Raw genomic sequence first — 18,032 nt, 5'->3', positions numbered from 1 at the left:
TCCTAAAACCAAAAAATGGCAATAAGAATTTCAAAGGAAAAATTACTTGGTATTGGATGTGACTTCCTGTTAAGTTTTTCAACATAAATTGACTAAATCTGTAAAGCATATGGATATTTTTGCAAAATCAAAGTCAGTTCAACATGGATTACTCCTTCCTATTTCTAGAAGACTGGATCCCCAAAATTGGTCTACTTTTCAAATAAATAATTGAAGCAAATTAAAATTGCAATGGAAAACAGCTAACACTTTCATACACACACTCCAAGTTTTTTAAAAGTTTTAAGTCTGTCAGTTAATTCTTTCATAAAGAAATCTTCGCATGAAGGGGCAACCCACAAACTAAATGTCAAACTTAAAATGTGCCATGAGGTATTAATCATAGCGCCAAGGCCACAAGATACATTTTACAATGTCAACAGTCCCTCCAAACATCACTGTATTTTATGGTATTAAGGAAAAATGCAAACCGCACACATCTGAAATGTAAGAAATAAGTGAGTGTGAGCTCGCGTCAATAAAATCCATCTCAAAAGTTCTTAAGTTGCCTTTGCTGCTAAATTTTTGGATCAGTGTTAATACACTTCAGTCTCTGAGAAAATTTGCGTCTAGAACATCTAAACCAGAAACTCCATAAACTTTTCACTTCCAACCGGACCGCCCCCTCGCAGTGGGCCCCACCTCCCGAGTAGGGTATGGGGTGGGGCTGTTTCCCGCTCGGAAACTAAGAAATAAATGTCCCTTCTCCATACAGAAACGAGGGGAAAAGGCCGATAATCTGCAGACTCAAGTATGAAACTAATTACAAGGAGGTAGTCATTTAGAAAGCTTCTTTTCCTCTACTAAATCCCTTCCTTCCCTCCGTCCAGGTCATTCAGTGACCCCGGGCGGGGACAGGTGAATATCAAGAGAGGAAGAGGGAGGGACGGACGATGGAGGGAGAGCCGCGCTTGGGCAATGAATGAGCTGTGCCGCATCCGCACCACCTGTTCCTTAGAAGGGTGCCACTGCGACCTACCGGCAGTGTTCCTGCACCACCCCGGCCGCTACTCCTGCCCGTGTTGCCCGCTTCCCGGCTAAAGGCCGGGCCTGTCCTCCCTTCATTCGGGGCGGATGAAAACCCGCAGTCTAGAAGCTAGGAAAACGGGGCCTACTCCGGAACCACGGCCTCGGAAGCGAGGAGGAAGCCCGTGGCTCCGGGCGCAGTGGGAACCACAGGGAAGGGACGAGGAGGTGCATACTGCTTGACTAGGAGTACGAAGGCGGGTTTCCTGGCGGAGGTGGCCCCGTGCCCGCCGGACCGAGGTTAGGGGTGACAGGCCCTTGTACCGGCTAAATCCTCCCCACTTCTTGCCCAGAGTCTCACACTTACCAAGATCCGCTTGAAAAGAGCGTTCTCCTTGGGCGGGAGGCTCACGGCCGGCATCGTTCCGGCTCCTCCCGCTGCTCCCGCCACCGCCCGGCTCGGTCAGTCTGTTTGTCCGACCGCCGCCGCCGCCGCCGCCGCCGCCGTCGTCCCCTGGCCGCTTCAGCCTTGATTGCCCCGATCCACCGCCACCACCAGGCCTCGAGTGTCACCGCGTCACCCAACCCCGACACCCCCCTTCCCCTCGTTGTCTTTTTTTCCTTTCTCACTTAACGCTGCCGCCGCCCCCCCCCCCCCCCCACGGGTCTCCGTCGGCGGTTCACGTGGTAACTGAACAGACCGACAGAGGCAGCCAAAATGGCGGACGCGGAGGGCTTTCCCACCCGGGTCACACCTCCTAGCACGCAGGCGCGATGACCTCCTTTCCCCACCTCCTCTGTCCTAGAGCTTGCTGGGAAACCTGGAGGCCAGCGGGTGGGCGGAGGCCAAGAGGGTCGCGGCAGGCCCCGCCCATCCCTCGGTCGCAGAGCGTCTTGCAGGCGCTTGGGGAAGAGTTGGGGGGTGGGAGGTCCCTAACTGCTGTCCAAGAGCCTCCCACTCTCAAATTGCTTTTCTGCTGTTTGATGCCAAAGCGGCCTTTCTTTCATTCATTGGGTAGATTCTCGTAGGCTGTATGATCATACTTTGAGCCTGAAGTGCTAAAGTGAAGGTGTTCAAGAAGTTCTGCGTTTGATCGTGGATCAAGTACCGAATTAAAAAGCAGAGGCGAAAGGGAAATGAAGGCTTCACCCCAGGGGGGACTTGAAAACCTGTACGAAAAAGAGAGGGTTCATGGAGTCTGAAAACCGTGAAAGAGTTTGACCAATTAAATGGGCTGGCTGGAGGATCGGTGATTTAGTTTATTACTTAAGGTGAGCGGGGAAAGAGCCATATCCTAAGTGCCATATTTGCACTGCCAAAGAAGCATCTGAAAGTTAAATGTGTTTTATTTCAGTGTTTAGTCCATACAATGAAGGGTTCACGACTGTTTAAGCCATGTTGGAGTAGAGTTCAGGGACATTGACTCCCCCGGAGTTGGCTAAAGTGCTTAATGTTGTGAGTGTTGAACTCTCCATCACCAGAAATCCTCAAATCTTGAACATCAGAGTATCAGGGAAGGATACTAGAGAACGCTGCAGTAGACAAGATCAAACTAGATACCGAAGTGGACCTTTTCCACATATGCGTATATGTATAAGTAATTTCATTAACAACTGACAGTAAAGGGGCGCCTGGCTGGCTCAGTCAGTAGAGCATATGACTTTTGATTTCAGGGTGGTGAATTTAAGCCCCAAGTTGGCATGAAGCCTACTTTTTAAAAAAAGATTTTTTTTTTGTAATTGACAGTACAACTATTTTAAAGCTGACATTCCATTGATGATCTACAATTTTTCCATCATATGAGCCATTTTGCACCTGATTATTTTTGATGATCTCTCTCCAGATGCTGGATTCCGTCTGTAGCATTCTCTGAATCAGGAATCATTGCATTATATGTGCAATAACTTTGCTCTTTTAAATGTATTTACCCAGATAGTTTACTGTTTCTTCTTGCTCTTCTTTAACTCTTCCTAGAAGGTATAAGGTGAGGGAGATGTTTCCCATTGTAAAACTCTGGGACTAATCCTTGGGTTTTCTAGCTGCTATCTCAAATGCCTGCTCTCTCTTGTTTTGCCTGGATCATAAGTAAGGTTTTATGAATCAAATCCTGCAATTTGTTCGAATTCTGTTATTTTTGTTCAAAAGTTTCACTAAAAAAAGTTGTATCTACAGGAAACCATGTTTGAGTTTTGAAATATGGCCAGTTTTTTAGCGTTAACTTTTTTTTTAAGTAAAACTAAGAGCAAACATAGAATTCATAAAAACAGTTGTCACTCAATGATAATCTTTGAACTTCACTGCCCCCAAGAGGTCTTTCTTTCAACCATCTCAGTTATTAAGAAGTAGAAAAGTCGGGGCGCCTGGGTGGCTCAGTGAATTAAAGCCTCTGCTTTGGGCTAGGATCGAGATCGAGCCCCGCATCAGGCTCTCTGCTCAGTGGGGAGCCTGCTTCTCCCTCTCTCTCTGCCTGCCTCTCTGCCCACTTGTGATCTCTGTCAAATAAATAAAATATGTTTTAAAAAAAGAAATAGAAAAGTTATCTAACTTACAGTGACAATTTTAGCTTCACTACTAACTTTGGTTTCCAGGTATCTGGCTTCATATCCAAAAGTTCCTACAGAAATATTATTTGCTACGGTTTTCTAAATTTCTCCTTTGAATAATATACTATTTTCCCCTTGAGGGAAGAAAATTTCTGATGTTTTAAGCAAACAGTGGTCCTCACCAAAAGCTGAGTACCTGAATAGATAAGCCACCAATATAGTTGGGCAAATGTTATCTTCTTTTCGGCTAATAACAAATAAATTTTTAAGATTCAGTGAATACTGGAGTGCCTGGGTGGCTCAGTGGGTTAAGGCCTCTGCTTTTGGCTCAGGTCATGATCCCAGGGTCCTGGGATCGAGCCCCGCATTGGGCTCTCTGCTCACCAGGGAGCCTACTTCCCTTCCTGTCTCTGCCTGCCTCTCCGCCTACTTGTGATCTCTATCTGTCAAATAAATAAATAAAATCTTAAAAAAAAAAAAAGACTCAGTGACTACTACTTTGCATCATCATTTATCTGAGTCATTTCCTAGTTCAAATGCATGTATAGATAACAGGTGGACCATACAGTCCATGCCTTGATAGCCTAAACTCAATAATAAAATATCTGCTCTCATAGATCACCACTGTTTGACAAACAGATCCTATTTAACCCGTATGCTGTGAATGACAGCTATGCAGGAAGTTAACATATCCAAGGCTGGATGATGACAGACCATGAGGATGATATTGATGATGAGGATGATGTTTCATTCATCTTACCCTAAATATTCGCATATCACTATTCCCAAAATGTCTCTTCACAAAAAAAGTAACCATAAATAAATATATAAATAAACCACCTCAGAACTTTAATTCTATTAAGAGGGATATGTAGAGTAAAATTCTCCATGTCCATATATGTAAGATGTTCTCTCTTGACACTTTTATGCCTTAATCATTAAGTATTTAAATTTTATAGAAATAAAACATTAAAGAAGTTTATGTATTTGTCACCCAGATTTAACAAATGTTAACATTTTGTGATTGCTTCTGATTGTTCTTTAAATAAAAATGTACAGATATTGAGGCACCTGGGTGGCTCAGTGGGTTAAAGCCTCTGCCTTCGGCTCAGGTCATGATGCCAGGGTCCTGGGATTGAGCCCTGAATCAGACTCTCTGCTCAGCAAGGAGCCTGCTTCCCCCCCCCTCTCTCTCTGCCTGCCTCTCTGCCTACCATGATCTCCATCTGTCAAATAAATAAATAAAATCTTAAAAAAAAATTACAGATACTTGGGTTGCCTGTGTGGCTCAATCAGTCAAGTGTTTCCCTTCAGCTTGGGTCATGATCTCAGAGTCCTGGAATTGAGCTCCACATGAGTGCTGTGTTGGGCTCCCAGCTTAGTGGGGAATATGCTTCTCCCTCTCCTTCTGCCGCTCCCCACTGCTCAATCTCTCTCTCTCTCTCAAATAAATAAATAAAATCTTTTAAAAAATTTTTGCAACTATATCAGGAACTGCATCCCTCTCCAGATCCTCCCGAATTTGATGTATGATATTTTCATGCATCATAAATCAATAAACATATATGTAGTGATCTTATATTTTATGTTTTCAACTTTTGCTCTTCTTAACCCTCCCTAGGAATGAGAAGTGTGAGTTGAGTAAGATGTTGCCTAGTGGAAAAATCTGGGACTAGAACTGTCGTTTTCTGGCTGCTAACTCAAATCTTCTCTCCTTTTGCCTGGGTCATAAAGAAATTTTTAGTATTCAAATTCTGGAAATGCTTAAATGAATGTCATGTAGCAACTTCTACCAAAATACCATAGCTACTAGCTCCTGGCTGGAATTGCTTCATCAGGATTCTTCTCAAGATGGAGTTTCACCTACAGCTGCCTACTCCAAGTGTAGGGTTCCATCAGCTCTAACATGCTGAGAGGAATGTGCTTATATTTCATCACTTTCCCAAAATATACACTAGTAAGAGGATACAGGGACCAAAAGAAGAAAACAGTCTTTTTCCCACAGCAGTACCGAAATTAGTAATTTGCTTACTGGTTCTGTATGCTCTGACTAAATATGGCTTCTGTTTCAACTTGTTGGATACTAGCAAAAGCTGTGTTAGGACAAGCTTCCAAGGGATGACATAGAAAGAATATTCAACTGTCAGGTTGCTGAGTGTACAAGAAGTTGAGAACCAACAACTGATTCAGCATATTAGTTGGGTGGTTTGCTTACTTGAGCATGAGTCCAGAAGGCTCAAACTAGGTTACAAACTATAATGTGATTCACAGTTTAGCAATCCAGTTAGCCATCAGTTGCATGTAAAAAAGAACCAGAAACTCTTTGGTCAATAATTTTTGGTTAAATTTTTTCCCCAGTGATATTGCTAAGGAAAATACAGGGGTGTACACTTGGCTAGCTTAGTTAGTACAGTATGCCACCCTTGGTCATGGAGTGGTGAGTTCAAGACCCACGTTGTACATAGAGCTTACTTAAAAAAGAAATTTTTTTAAAAGAAAAAATATAGAGGGGGGGAAATGATTTACTAACATTCACTGTGCTTTTAAAATGATCCTAAATGGCCTTAAGTTTAAAGGATTAAAATATTAAAATTCTTTATTTCTTTTACTTAAATACATATTTTTACATGGTCTTTAGACATCAGATTGAATTGAAAAGTGAAGGCACAAATCCAGTTCAGTTGTCAGAACAATGTCTTTGGTAGGCAAAAACAAGTTGTTTGCAACTACGAGACACTTTCTAAGCTTCCCAAGGACCACAGAGGTTAGGTTTTATGTTACAGCTGTGAAACTGAGGTGTAGAGAGATTAAGTACTTTGCCTAAAAGTCAAAAGCTAAATACGGTCTACAGGAATAGCTTTTTCAACTTGACTCTTTGAATCCTATTCTGCAGCTCATGGCCTCAGGGGATTGTCCAAGTCTGTTGGGTGGGCTAACAAGAATCACTAGATCTGGGCTCATAAGACCTCAGTCTGAATCCCACCTCTTCCAGCTGTGGGATCCTGAGCCTGAGCCGGTCAGGACACTTCCAAAACACGAAGATTCTCTTTTCCTTACAGCATTGTGAAGTTTTACTGTGATAGTGCATGTGAACAGACTTGGGGAACTGTGGGAAGTCTCTTCAAATGTATGGTATGTCACCTTGGATGAGTAAGTTGCCTTCTTTGAGCTTTAGCTATAAACTGAGGATAATAAGGTATATCAAACGGTCGTTTGGAAATGAAATGAGAGGATACATGTAAATCATAGGATGCATAATGTACAGTGTCTGAAACACAGAATTCAAAGTGCTGGCGGTTACTCAACACAACTCCTCATTTTCAGTTTTCTGGCTCATGTAGCAAGATTTTAGTAAATCTTTCGAGTATCCCTGGGGCAGGTGCCTGAAATTCTCACGGGACAGCGAAGTGAATAAACTAACTACCCCTTTCCCCCTTTGATCATTTCCTCCCAAACCCCATTTTACAGACACAAGGCTGAGACCAGGAGAGCTAGAGTACCAGGCAATAACCAGGATTCTCAAGTTAACATCTCTACTTAGCGCGGCTGCGCAGCTGGCGAATCCCGCGCCTCGTTCCGCAAGGGGGCGCTCGGCTGGACACCGACTCCAGGGGAGACGCGGTTGCGGAAAGGCGGAGCCGTGCCTAGCAAGATGGCGCTGCCCGCGTTGCTGCGCCAGTTCTCCAAGCTGCTGGCTCCAGCTAGGCTCCCAAGCGGCTGTGAGTGTCCCTCTTCCTTCAGGCCGACCCGACCTTCCCCTCGCTCACTCTCAGGGTGAATCCAGCCCGCGGGGTAGCGGGGTTCTTGGCCCGGGCGCGTCCTGCAGTGTGACCTTCGCCGGCCTACGTCCTAAATCCCAGCTCCAACTCTGGGTTCCCCGTCACGCGCCGCCGACCCTCTTGGTCTCTACGAATGGACTCTGGGTTGTTCCCACCACCCTAACTCGCTGCAGGTTGGGTCCTGCAGACCCTCTTGGTGCCGCTTCCGCCATCTCGGGAGTCATCTGGGTCTCTGCAAAAGCCCCTTTTGGGTTTTGAGGGCGTCCTGGAGGACAGGGGCGACTCGGTCTGACTGTGCCGGTGGCTCAGGGCGAGTTAACTTGACTCTCTGAACCTGTTTCGGGAGCTGTTTGGCGCGGGGGGTGGGGGGGCGAGGAGAGAATTAAATGCAATAATACACACGTAAGAGTTAGGTTTTTCAATGCAGCCGATACGTTATTGATTTACAGATACTGTCACCTTTCAGCTTCTGTGCGATCAAAGTTCTACATTCGGGATCCGCCACACGACAAACCTGACTGGCTGAAAGTTGGACTGACCTTGGGCACCTCCGTCTTCTTGTGGATCTATGTGAGTTTTTACTCCCTTGATGTCGTGCGACCCCAACACACTGGGGAGCTTAAATGTCATGTTGCTGAGCAAATCTCCCATTCAATTGGATATTTATGTAATTGCTAATTATATAAGGGAAATCCCAAAGACTAAAAAGAAATATTCAAGATTTCAGCAGCATCGAGAAAATATGATGAATCTGAAACTTACGTCATTCGTGGTTAATGAGAATGGTTTTGTGATGAATGGTAACTTTACTATTGATTGTCCTTTACTTGGTAATGAGGATGGAGACTGGTTGGGTTTTATGAAGGCACTTTTTTTTTCAGATGACATAGGGACAGATCATCACTGGACAAGCTGTACAAATTAAGTCCCACTAGACTTGGAAAACATAAGATTTTAATCAGTGTTTGGGTAAATACATTGTTGGAAATTGTACTTAGTGTGTAGCAGCCTTTTTTTTTCTTTTTTTTTGTCTTTAGAGTATGCCAAATGCTTTACATGTAGAAACTCATTTAATCTTTTCAAAAACACTGTGTAGTAGGTAGTATTATTGTTGACTTTTTTTTTAAGTAATCATTTTTTTAAAAGAAACATTGTTTTGTTTTGTTTTTGTTTTTGTTTTTTGTTTTTTTTAAAGATTTTATTTATTTATTTGACAGACAGAGATCACAAGTAGGCAGAGAGGCAGGCAGAGAGAGAGGAGGAAGCAGGCTCCCTTCTGAGCAGAGAGCCCGATGTGGGACTCGATCCCAGGACCCTGAGATCATGACCTGAGCTGAAGGCAGCGGCTTAACCCACTGAGCCACCCAGGCCCCCCTTGTTTTTGTTTTTTAAAGATTATTTATTTATTTACTTGACAGAGAGAGATCACAAGTAGGCAGAGAGGCAGGCAGAGAGAGAGAGAGAGAGAGAGGGGAGGAAGCAGGCTCCCCGCTGAGCAGAGAGCCCGATCGATCCCAGGACCCTGAGATCATGACCTGAGCCGAAGGCAGCGGCCCAACCCACTTAGCCACCCAGGCGCCCTATTGTTGACTTTTTTATAGATAAAGAAAATGCTTGGAGAAATTATTTTGCTGAACCCAGCTCTCCCTGACTTAGAATTACACTACAGACCATTGTGAAATACTGCCTCTCTGTAGATAAATTTTCTTGAAGTTGACTCAAAGTCTGTGTGCTCGATTAGTATTTAAAATTTTTTGTTTTGTACCTAATGTGTTAGGGGTTTTCTCCACTGCCTCCCACCTCCAATTCTTATATCTCTTATTTTGGATTTTCTCATTGAAATGACTTGTTGATGGGGCGCCTGGGTGGCTTAGTCTTTAAGCATCTGCCTTTGTCTCCTCTCATACCAGGGTCCTGGGATCTAGCCCCACATTGGGCTCCCTGTACAGCAGGAAGCCTGCTCCTCCCTCGGTATGCTGCTCCCCCTGCTTGTGCTCTGTTAAATAGATAAAATCTCAAAAAAAAAATGTTGATAAGGAGTAAGAGATGTTAATAAGGAGTAAGAGATGTTAAAAGTCATTTACAACATGACAACAGCAGTAATCCTTTTTGAAATAATATTTGTCATGATGAAGTTTTAATATAAAATTTTCCTAGAAAAAACTTGATTGCTGTTGAGAACTCTGAAATTAGATCTTTGATTGCAGCAAATGTCACCCCATCCCAACCATTGTTTTGGTTGCATATTCTGTCAGACAGTTTTTCTAAGAAAGTATCTATCTCCCATAACATCTAATTAATACACATATAGTTGGGGGATGGAGTTGGTCACTCACAGTATCAAACTTCCAAGGTTAGAAGTATAACACATCCAGCAACCAGTCTAGACCTCATTTAATAATTCAGTTCTGGTTGGCGGTGCTGATTTAGCTCCTCTGTGGTAAGTTATTCTATTACATTAATTAACCACTGAATGAAATAATTTATTTGGCAGAACACGAATTTAAACTCGTAAGGGCAGGGGCACCTGGGTGGCTCATTTGTTAAACATCTGCCTTAGGCACAGGTCATGATCCCAGGGTCCTGGGATCCAGCCTGCTTTGGGCTCCCTGCTTGGCGGGAAGCCTGCTTCTCCCTCTCCCATTCCCCCTTCACCCTGCTTATGTTCCCTCTGTCTCTTTCTGTATCAAATAAATAAACAAAATCTTATAAGTAAATATAACACATATACATATACATAAATAAAACAGACTTTTAAGGGTTGCCTTCTCAAATGTAGTATGTTAGACTGAAACAAACTAGTATAGGGATGCCTGGGTGCCCCAGTTGGTTAAGCGTCTACCTTCAGCTCAGGTCATGATCCCAGGGTCCTGGGATGGAGCCCTGCATCAGGCTCTCCGCTCAGCGGGGAGCCTGCTTCCTCCTCCTCTCTCTCTGCCTGCCTCTCTGCCTGCTTGTAATCTCTGTCTGTCAAATAAATAAATAAAATTAAAAAAAAAAAGAAATGAACTAGTATATACCATTCATAGTTTTTGGACTTGCATTTCTTAGTCTTTTCTTTTTAACTAGAATAGCTGTAATTCTTTTTTTTTGCTTTTCCAAAATTGTTTAGAAAAGCAAATCCAGGGCACCTGGGTGCTTCAGTCGGTTAAGCATCTGCCTTCAGCTCAAATCATGATTCCAGGGTTCTGGGATGGAGTCCATATGGGGTTCCTTGCTCAGCAGGGAGCCTGCTTCTCCCTCAGCCTCCTGCTCCCCCTACTTGTGTCCCCTTTCTCTTTCTCTCTGTCTCTGACAAACAAATAAATAAAATCTTAAAAAAAAAAAATACTCTTTATTTAAAAAAAAAAAGGGAAAGAGGGGCACCTGGGTGGCTCAGTCAGTTAAGCATCTGCCTTCGGCTCAAGTCATGATATCAGGGTCCTGGGATTGAGCCCCACATTGGGCTCCTTGCTCAGCAGGGAGTCTGTTTCCTCCCTCTGCCTCTTGTTCTGTCTGCTTATGCTTGCTAACACTGTCTCTGACAAATAAAGTCTTTAAAAAAAAAAAAAAAGCAAATCCAGATCCCAGTGGCCTAGTGCCCTCCCTCATCCCTAGAATAGTTGTAGTTCTTTTAATCTATGCTTATTCCTCTTATATACCTCTTCTATACCAAATATAGGTGTCACTGGTTAGCCTCTTTAAGTTTCCAGGAAGATTATATTTCTAATTTTAATTGTTACCTACCTCTAGCTCATCAAACAACATAATGAAGATGTTTTAGAGTATAAAAGAAGAAATGGGTTGGAATAAACTATTGAAATACTAATATGGTAAGTATGCAATTTTATAGGATTGATTAATTATGCAAATTAACTTGACCTCTTTTTAAATAATGTATTTTTGTTGTTTTTTTATTGGGTTTATACTTTTCTTTAAGTCTATTTTTTTTGTAATCTCTACACCCAATGTCAGGCTCAAACCAAAAACCAGTGATCACATTGCATGCTCTTCCAGATGAGCCAGCCAGGCGTCCCTTCTGAGTTTTTTTAGCACTGATACTCCTGTCTCTGACAAATCTATGAATTATAATACCTTAGTTGAAGCATCTCTCAGTATAATCATTTATTAAGCATCATTTTTAATCATTATGCTTTGAGTTTGTTCAAAGAAAGTTGTATTTAAGAATAAAACCAAAATCGGGACGCCTGGGTGGCTCAGTTGGTTAAGCATCTGCCTTCAGCTCAGGTCATGATCCCAAGGTCATGGGATCAATTCCAACATCAGGTTCCTTGTTGAGTGTGAAGGCTGCTTCTCCCTCTGCCTGTTCTCCCTCCTCGTGCACGTGAGCGCACACTATCCTTCTCTTCCCCCTCCTCTTTCTCTCTGAGAAATAATAAAATCTTAAAAAAAGGGGGGGGTTTGTCTGGGCGGCTCAGTTAACTAAGCAACTGCCTTTGGCTCAGGTCATGATCCCAGAGTTCCGGGATTGAGCCCTGCATTGGGCTTGCAGCTCCATGGGGAGTCTGCTTCTCCCTCGGACCTTCTCCCCTTTCATGCTCTCTCTCACTATTTCTCTCTCAAATAAAAAATAAAATCTTAAAAAAAAAAAAAAAAAGAATAAAACCAGAATCATACCATTTTTGTAAATCTAATGGTACTCTACACAGTGACTTCAAAGCACTAAAGACAAATTACCATTATTTGTGTATGTATTTCTTAATATCTGTTTGTCATAGACAACACCTGAGTATAAATTCCATGAGAACAGAAAAGCTGTCTATTTTATTAATCATACTGTACTCAGCAAATTGCCCAGTGCCTGGGCCTACTGATAATTTAATATTTGTAGAATGGATGAATGTATAAGGGCAATAGATTGGTAAATCTTTTTACTGTGTGACCACTTCATTGTGATTGTCACTACAACTAACACCCAATTGGACAATTCATACTGAAATCTAGTTGTGAACAAGATACGATACTCTGCATGCTCTGTGATTTAAAGGAATGAATTTATTTTATATGCCAATATATATGTATCTAAATACATAGTAAATTTCCAAAAATCCTTTTAAGCAAATTCTATAGTAATCCTTTTGTAAAATGAAAAATCACTCTTACAAATCTCAGTTTTCATGGATTAGGTTGACTAACTCAGCCCTTTAAGGTTTGATTATCCAAATTTTTCATTTCTTTTTTCATATTAGTATCACCTTGCTGTCACTACTTTAGTCAGCCAATCCAGAGATAAACATAAATAGATATGTTTTTGCTACTCTCTTATAGGTCACATAAAATATTTTTTATTAAAACTTAAATAAAATGAAAGGTTGTTACTCTTTGTGAATTTGTTTTCTAGACTTCCCTGGATGCTCTAGGTGAATTATTCAGAATGGTCTAATTTTAATATTATTTCTGCTAGTTAATGCTATAGTTTTAATTTTTTTTTCTCTTCATTATAGGTATGTTCCATATAGTGATTATACTAGTTCCTTTGGATTCACCTATCTTTTGAGTTGTAAACGTGAAAGAAAAAGTTGTATGTGAATGTATGTCAAATCAGCATTTGTCTTTTGCATCATTAAATGAAAAAATAAAAATACTTCTGTATTCTTCAGAGTATATATGCTTTGACTATATAGAAAATGAATTCTAAAGTGCGTTATTAGAAATATTTTGATGTAGAGGTGCCTGAGTGGCTCAGTGGGTTAAGTGTCTACCTTCAGCTCTGGTCATGATCCCAGGGTCCTGGGATCAAGCCCCACATCAGGCTCCCCGCTCAGCAGGGAGCCTGCTTCCTCCTCTCTCTCTGCCTGCCTCTCTGCCTACTTGTGATCTCTGTCTGTCAAATAAACAAATAAAAAATCTTAAAAAAAAAAGTTTAAAAAAATCACTGCAGAAGGATTGATTCTTTATATCAACTTTTTCCCCCTTATATCAACTTTTAATTTCTATTCCAAATAATCTTGAGTCTGTCAGAGTGTTAAAGCTACTTTTTTTTTTTTTTTTGATGGAGTTACTTTATTACTCAAAATACTAAAGAACCCTTTCTGGTAGGTCAGAAAGGAAAGGTGAATCCTTTATTTTTCATACTAGAGTTTGTTCTGACTCCATTTCCTTGAATTTGGATAATCCTCATGTGGTTGACTTTTGTACTCACCAGTTACGGCAGCAGTCTGTTGTTCCTTTTTGTGAAATGACTTAGCAAACTCCTAAGAAAAGGGGGAAGAGGAGAGGAGATTAATAGACACAAAATAAAATAGATTTCATTTATCCTTCATCAAAAGTCTTTCTTATGGGGGCGGCTTTCTTGTGCATCAGTTAAAATTTATTTATGTGCCACTTTATTCACTTGTGATTTAAACACTTAGTGTACCACACATTTGAAAATTCATTATTTATGTCTCCATTCTGATGTTAAGTGGAAAGACTTACTGCATTATAAATGGTTTTGTGTCTTGGGGGCTGTGGCCAGCACTTGTTCTGGGAGATTCATGACCTAATATCTTTGGAAGTCACTTCTGAACATAAAATCAGAATTAACAGTATTTCAGAGTAATTATTTAATGCAAATCCAGTGAAAAGTCAGCTATAATAGTTACTATAAACTTTTGTTAGTTTGGAGCTCTAGCTGATAGAGCTGGAAATCTGAGGGGTTATACAGACCAATCTCATTAATTAAACAAATACAAAAATCAGAGCTGAAGAGTGATTTGCCCAACAACCCTGTGGTAGAAAACAGACAGCAGCGCTAAGAGCATGAGTCTTGATATTTCCAAGGATGACTACTGCCTACTCTTTGGAATCTGTGCATATGTTAGATTAAATGGCCAAGGGGAATTAAGATTACAGATGGAATTAAGTTTACTAATCACTAAATTTGACACTTAAAGGGGGAGATTATCCTGGATTATTTGGTTGGGCCCAATAAAATCACAAGGGTCCTTAATAAGTGGAAGGAAGAGGCAGAAGAGTGTGTCAGTGATGTGATTTGAAAAAGACCCAGCTGGCCATTGCTAACTTTGAAGGTGGAAGGGAGCCAAGAGCCAGAGTGGAAAAGTTAAATTCTTCCTTGGAGTCTCCAGAAAGGAGCACAGTGCTGCTGACACCTTGATTTTAGCCCAGTGAGAACTGTGTTGGCTTTCTCACCCACCCCCAAAAAAGACCTGAAAAAGAATCAGTTTGTGTTTTGTGCTTATAATTAATTAATTAATTAATTAATTCGTGTTCTAAAACTGTTGTAGCAATGTAGGGAACTAATGTCTTCACACAGTAACAGAAAACGAGGAGTCAGGTACTCCCAAATCAAGGCACATTCCACTAAAAGAAACATTTAAAAATACACCTACCGGGGTTGCTGGGGGCATGGTGGGGAAGGATGGGGTGGCTGGGTTATGGACATTGGGGAGGGTATGGGCTATGGTGAGTGCTGTGAAATGTGTTAGCCTGATGATTCACAGACCTGTACCCCTGGGGCAAATAGTACACCTCCCAAAAGGGAATTGAAAACTCGAAGACACTTGAGATTCCAGAAACTGATAACCTCAGTAGGAAATAAATATAAACAATATCAACTGTATGTCAGGCCTTGCAAACATAGCTACCCTGTGTGGACTTTCATCTTGACTATGCCCGTGTGACTCTAGGGGGAGCCATTCCTGAGGATGGGGCTGTCTAAGAGTTTTCTGTATTGATGAAAATGTTCTATCTGCTATCCGCTAGTCTCATGTGGATAATGAGCATCTGGACTGCGATTAATGTGACTGCATTTTGGATATTTCATTTTCATTAATTTGAATATCCACATGAAACTGGTGGCTGCTTTATTGGATAACACAGATACAGATTATTCTTTGAGTAACCTAGAGTTGTGTATATAGTGGCACTGGTGGAAATGCTTTCTAAGATAAATACTGAAACCTAATTCAAAATGTGTGAAGCTAAAAAAAAAAAAGTTACAAGGATACAGAGTGACAGACACAGAGAACAGGAATGCACCTGGGCCCAGTAATAAGGGGTCTGGAACTCAAATGTTAAGACTCTTACTCTTAGCGCTGCTGTCTGTTTTCTTTACACAGTTTTCTTTTCCAGCACAATCAACATTGTAAGAAGCCATAGTCAATAGTTCCTAGATTTACATTTAAGTTGAAGAGTGCAGTTGGACCACACACTCATTCTAATTCTAAATTCCCAAGAGGAACTGTTGTCAGATTATGGTTTCTTTAGTAATGTGAGAGAGTTTACATAAAAAAGAAGATGCAGACAAATCCTTTGTCAAATACAATCAAGATTTTTATCAGATCAAAATCAGGGATACCTGGGAGGTCAGTGGTTAAGTGTCCGCCTTCAGGACTGGTCATGATCCTGGGGCCCTGCTCAGCCTGCAGTCAACTTCTCCCTCTGCCCCTCCCCTCCCCCTGCTCATGCTCTCTCACTTTCTCTCCCTTTCAAGTAAAATCTTTTAAAAAAATAAGGTAGACCTGGGGTGCCTGGGTGGCTCAGCGGGTTAAGCCTCTGCCTTCAGCTCAGGTCCTGATCTTAGGGTGCTGGGATCAAGCCCTGCATTGGGCTCTCTGCTCAGAGAGATGGCTCTCTGCTTCCTCCTCTCTCTCTGCCTGCCTCTCTGCCTACTTGTGATCTCTGTCTGTCAAATAAATAAATAAAATCTTTAAAAAAAAAATAAGGTAGACCTTTTTTTCAGATTTAGTAGCTATGAGGTAGTCATTTAGTTATTCATTCATTCATTCATTTTTAAGTAAGCTCTACACCTAGTGTGGGGCTCAAACTCGTAAACCTGAGATCAAGAGTTGCTTGCTCTTCTGACTGAGTCCACTAGGTGCCCCTAAATTATTAAGTTTCCATGGAAAAAACAGGCTATATAAATTCAGTTGCAAGTATAGGAAGTAATAGGTTTGTGTTCCCACAAAAGATATATTGTAATCCTAACCCTCAGTATCTCAGAATGTGACCTTATTTGGAAATAGGGTAGTTGCAGATGTAATTAGTTGAGATGAGCTCATATAGGCCTAGAGTGAATCCTTAATCCAATATGATTGGTATATCAATGAAAAGAGACACGGACACACAGGGAGATGACTGCCAGGTAGTGATAGAGGCAGAGACAGATAGGAGGGATGCATCCACAAGCCAAGGATTACCGACAAACTCAGAAGCTAGATAAGGCAAGGAAGGATTCTACCCTACAAGTTTCAGAGCAGGTGTGGCCCTGCTGACATCTTGATTTCAGACTTTGAGTGCCCCAAACTGTGAGAATCTATTTCTATTATCCTAAGCTGTCCAAATTTGTACATATTATACTCTGAGAATTTAGTGTTAAGAAAAACAAAGCTGCGTGGCACGTGGATGGCTCAGTCGGCTAAGCATCTCACTCTTGATTTCAGCTCAAGTCAGAATCCCAGGGTCCTGGGACCTGCTCAGCGGGTAGTGTGCTTCTCCCTCTCCCTTTGCTCCTCCCCCCACTTGTGTTTTTTTTCTCTCTCAAATAAATAAAATCTTAAGAAAGAAAAAAGTAAAGCTTTTTCTAACTTTTGGTGGAGCACAGGAAATCAGTCTTTGAAAATTGCTTTTAATTTATAGACTTAAGCCTTGAGTAAGTATGATGAATATTGCCAGTAGAGGACCCTTACAATATGTTTTCAAGACTGATATCTACTTTGTCAGCAATCACAATTAGGTGGAGTCCATCTTAGGTAAGCCAAATTATCCCTGACCCTTGATTCTTGTTTTCCCAACCAGACCAAGAAAAATGTCAAGGATGTGCTGAAGGGCAGTATTAGAAACAATATGACCGACAGCTGGGAAATCATTGTCTGAGCTTCTACGGCAAATACCTATGTTAAAATTTTCTTGTGTTTGGGAGAAACAGCTTGCCATAGAGTGAATATGACAACCCACAGGTGTGTCCTCGCATGTCCTCATGGGAAGCATTTCATCAAGATGTGAAGAGTTGGTCATCAAAATGGAAAACCATATATTCTACAGGAGCTGTAGAGTGGGTAGAAAATTCCCTTTGATCCAAGAGGCATTGAGTTTGGGGCGCCTGGCTAGCTCAGTCGTTGGAGCACGAGGCTTTTAATTTCAGGGTTGTGAGTTCAAGCCCCACGATGGGCTCAGAGCTTACTTGAAAAAAAAAAGAGAAAAGAAGTGAGGGCATGGAGCTTTTAATTAAGATGAGTAGGACCTGGAGAGTGGCGCTATTTAACTTACATTTCTTGCCTCTCCCCTCTTGCATGACCACATTCAACCTAGAGGACATGATAGGCTCCCCACTAGACCTTACTGTATGATAAGAAAGTAGAATGTGATGGATCTTTCGTGTGTGCATTGAAAGGCAACAGAATATGGTAAAAGGAGCCTTGAGCTCCAGCTTGGGCCGGAAGTCAGAATCTTGGGGATCTAGGGGAACACATTTCATACTAATGTGCTTTAGAGCTCACACCAGCCCTATAAATAAAGGAATTGTCCACCTTTTACTCAGACCAGTAAAATAGATCAGGTATCTGGCTCCCAAACTCATATCTTAACTATTGTGCTATACTACCTCAGTTTTTCTCATATGTGATGGAGGAATAATCAGCATTATCCAATATCCTTCGGGATTATTAAGAGGATATAGTACAAAAATAGATGAGACAATACTTTGGGAAAAGCTTTTGAAGGCCTGTATATGTGTTTTATTCTTGCCTCCTTTAAACCAATCAG

General features: G+C 41.6%; 2 protein-coding genes across 3 annotated transcripts in view; one reads left to right on the top strand and one right to left on the bottom strand.

The window, feature by feature from the left end:
- Positions 1 to 1,700, bottom strand: part of NAA15 (N-alpha-acetyltransferase 15, NatA auxiliary subunit) — an 84,331-nt gene extending 82,631 nt beyond the window's left edge. For both annotated transcript variants that reach the window (XM_059378501.1, XM_059378509.1), the window contains exon 1: positions 1,373 to 1,700. In XM_059378501.1, coding sequence (XP_059234484.1) covers positions 1,373 to 1,426 — 54 coding nt within the window. In that variant the 5' untranslated portion in view covers positions 1,427 to 1,700. The remainder of the gene's footprint in view (positions 1 to 1,372) is intronic.
- A 5,450-nt stretch (positions 1,701 to 7,150) lies between these two features.
- On the top strand, positions 7,151 to 12,932 carry NDUFC1 (NADH:ubiquinone oxidoreductase subunit C1). The gene is made up of 4 exons (XM_059395546.1): positions 7,151 to 7,268; positions 7,795 to 7,898; positions 11,061 to 11,140; positions 12,773 to 12,932. The coding sequence occupies exons 1-3, from the start codon at positions 7,202 to 7,204 to the stop codon at positions 11,118 to 11,120; spliced, it is 231 nt and encodes a 76-aa protein (XP_059251529.1). The 5' UTR covers positions 7,151 to 7,201; the 3' UTR covers positions 11,121 to 11,140; positions 12,773 to 12,932.
- The last annotated feature ends 5,100 nt before the right edge of the window (positions 12,933 to 18,032 follow it).

Source organism: Mustela nigripes, chromosome 1 (assembly GCF_022355385.1).
Source record: "Mustela nigripes isolate SB6536 chromosome 1, MUSNIG.SB6536, whole genome shotgun sequence".
NCBI classification, from domain to species: Eukaryota; Metazoa; Chordata; class Mammalia; order Carnivora; family Mustelidae; genus Mustela; species Mustela nigripes.
The sequence above is the reverse complement of the archived record's forward strand: the minus strand, read 5'-3'. Positions and strand labels throughout refer to the sequence as shown.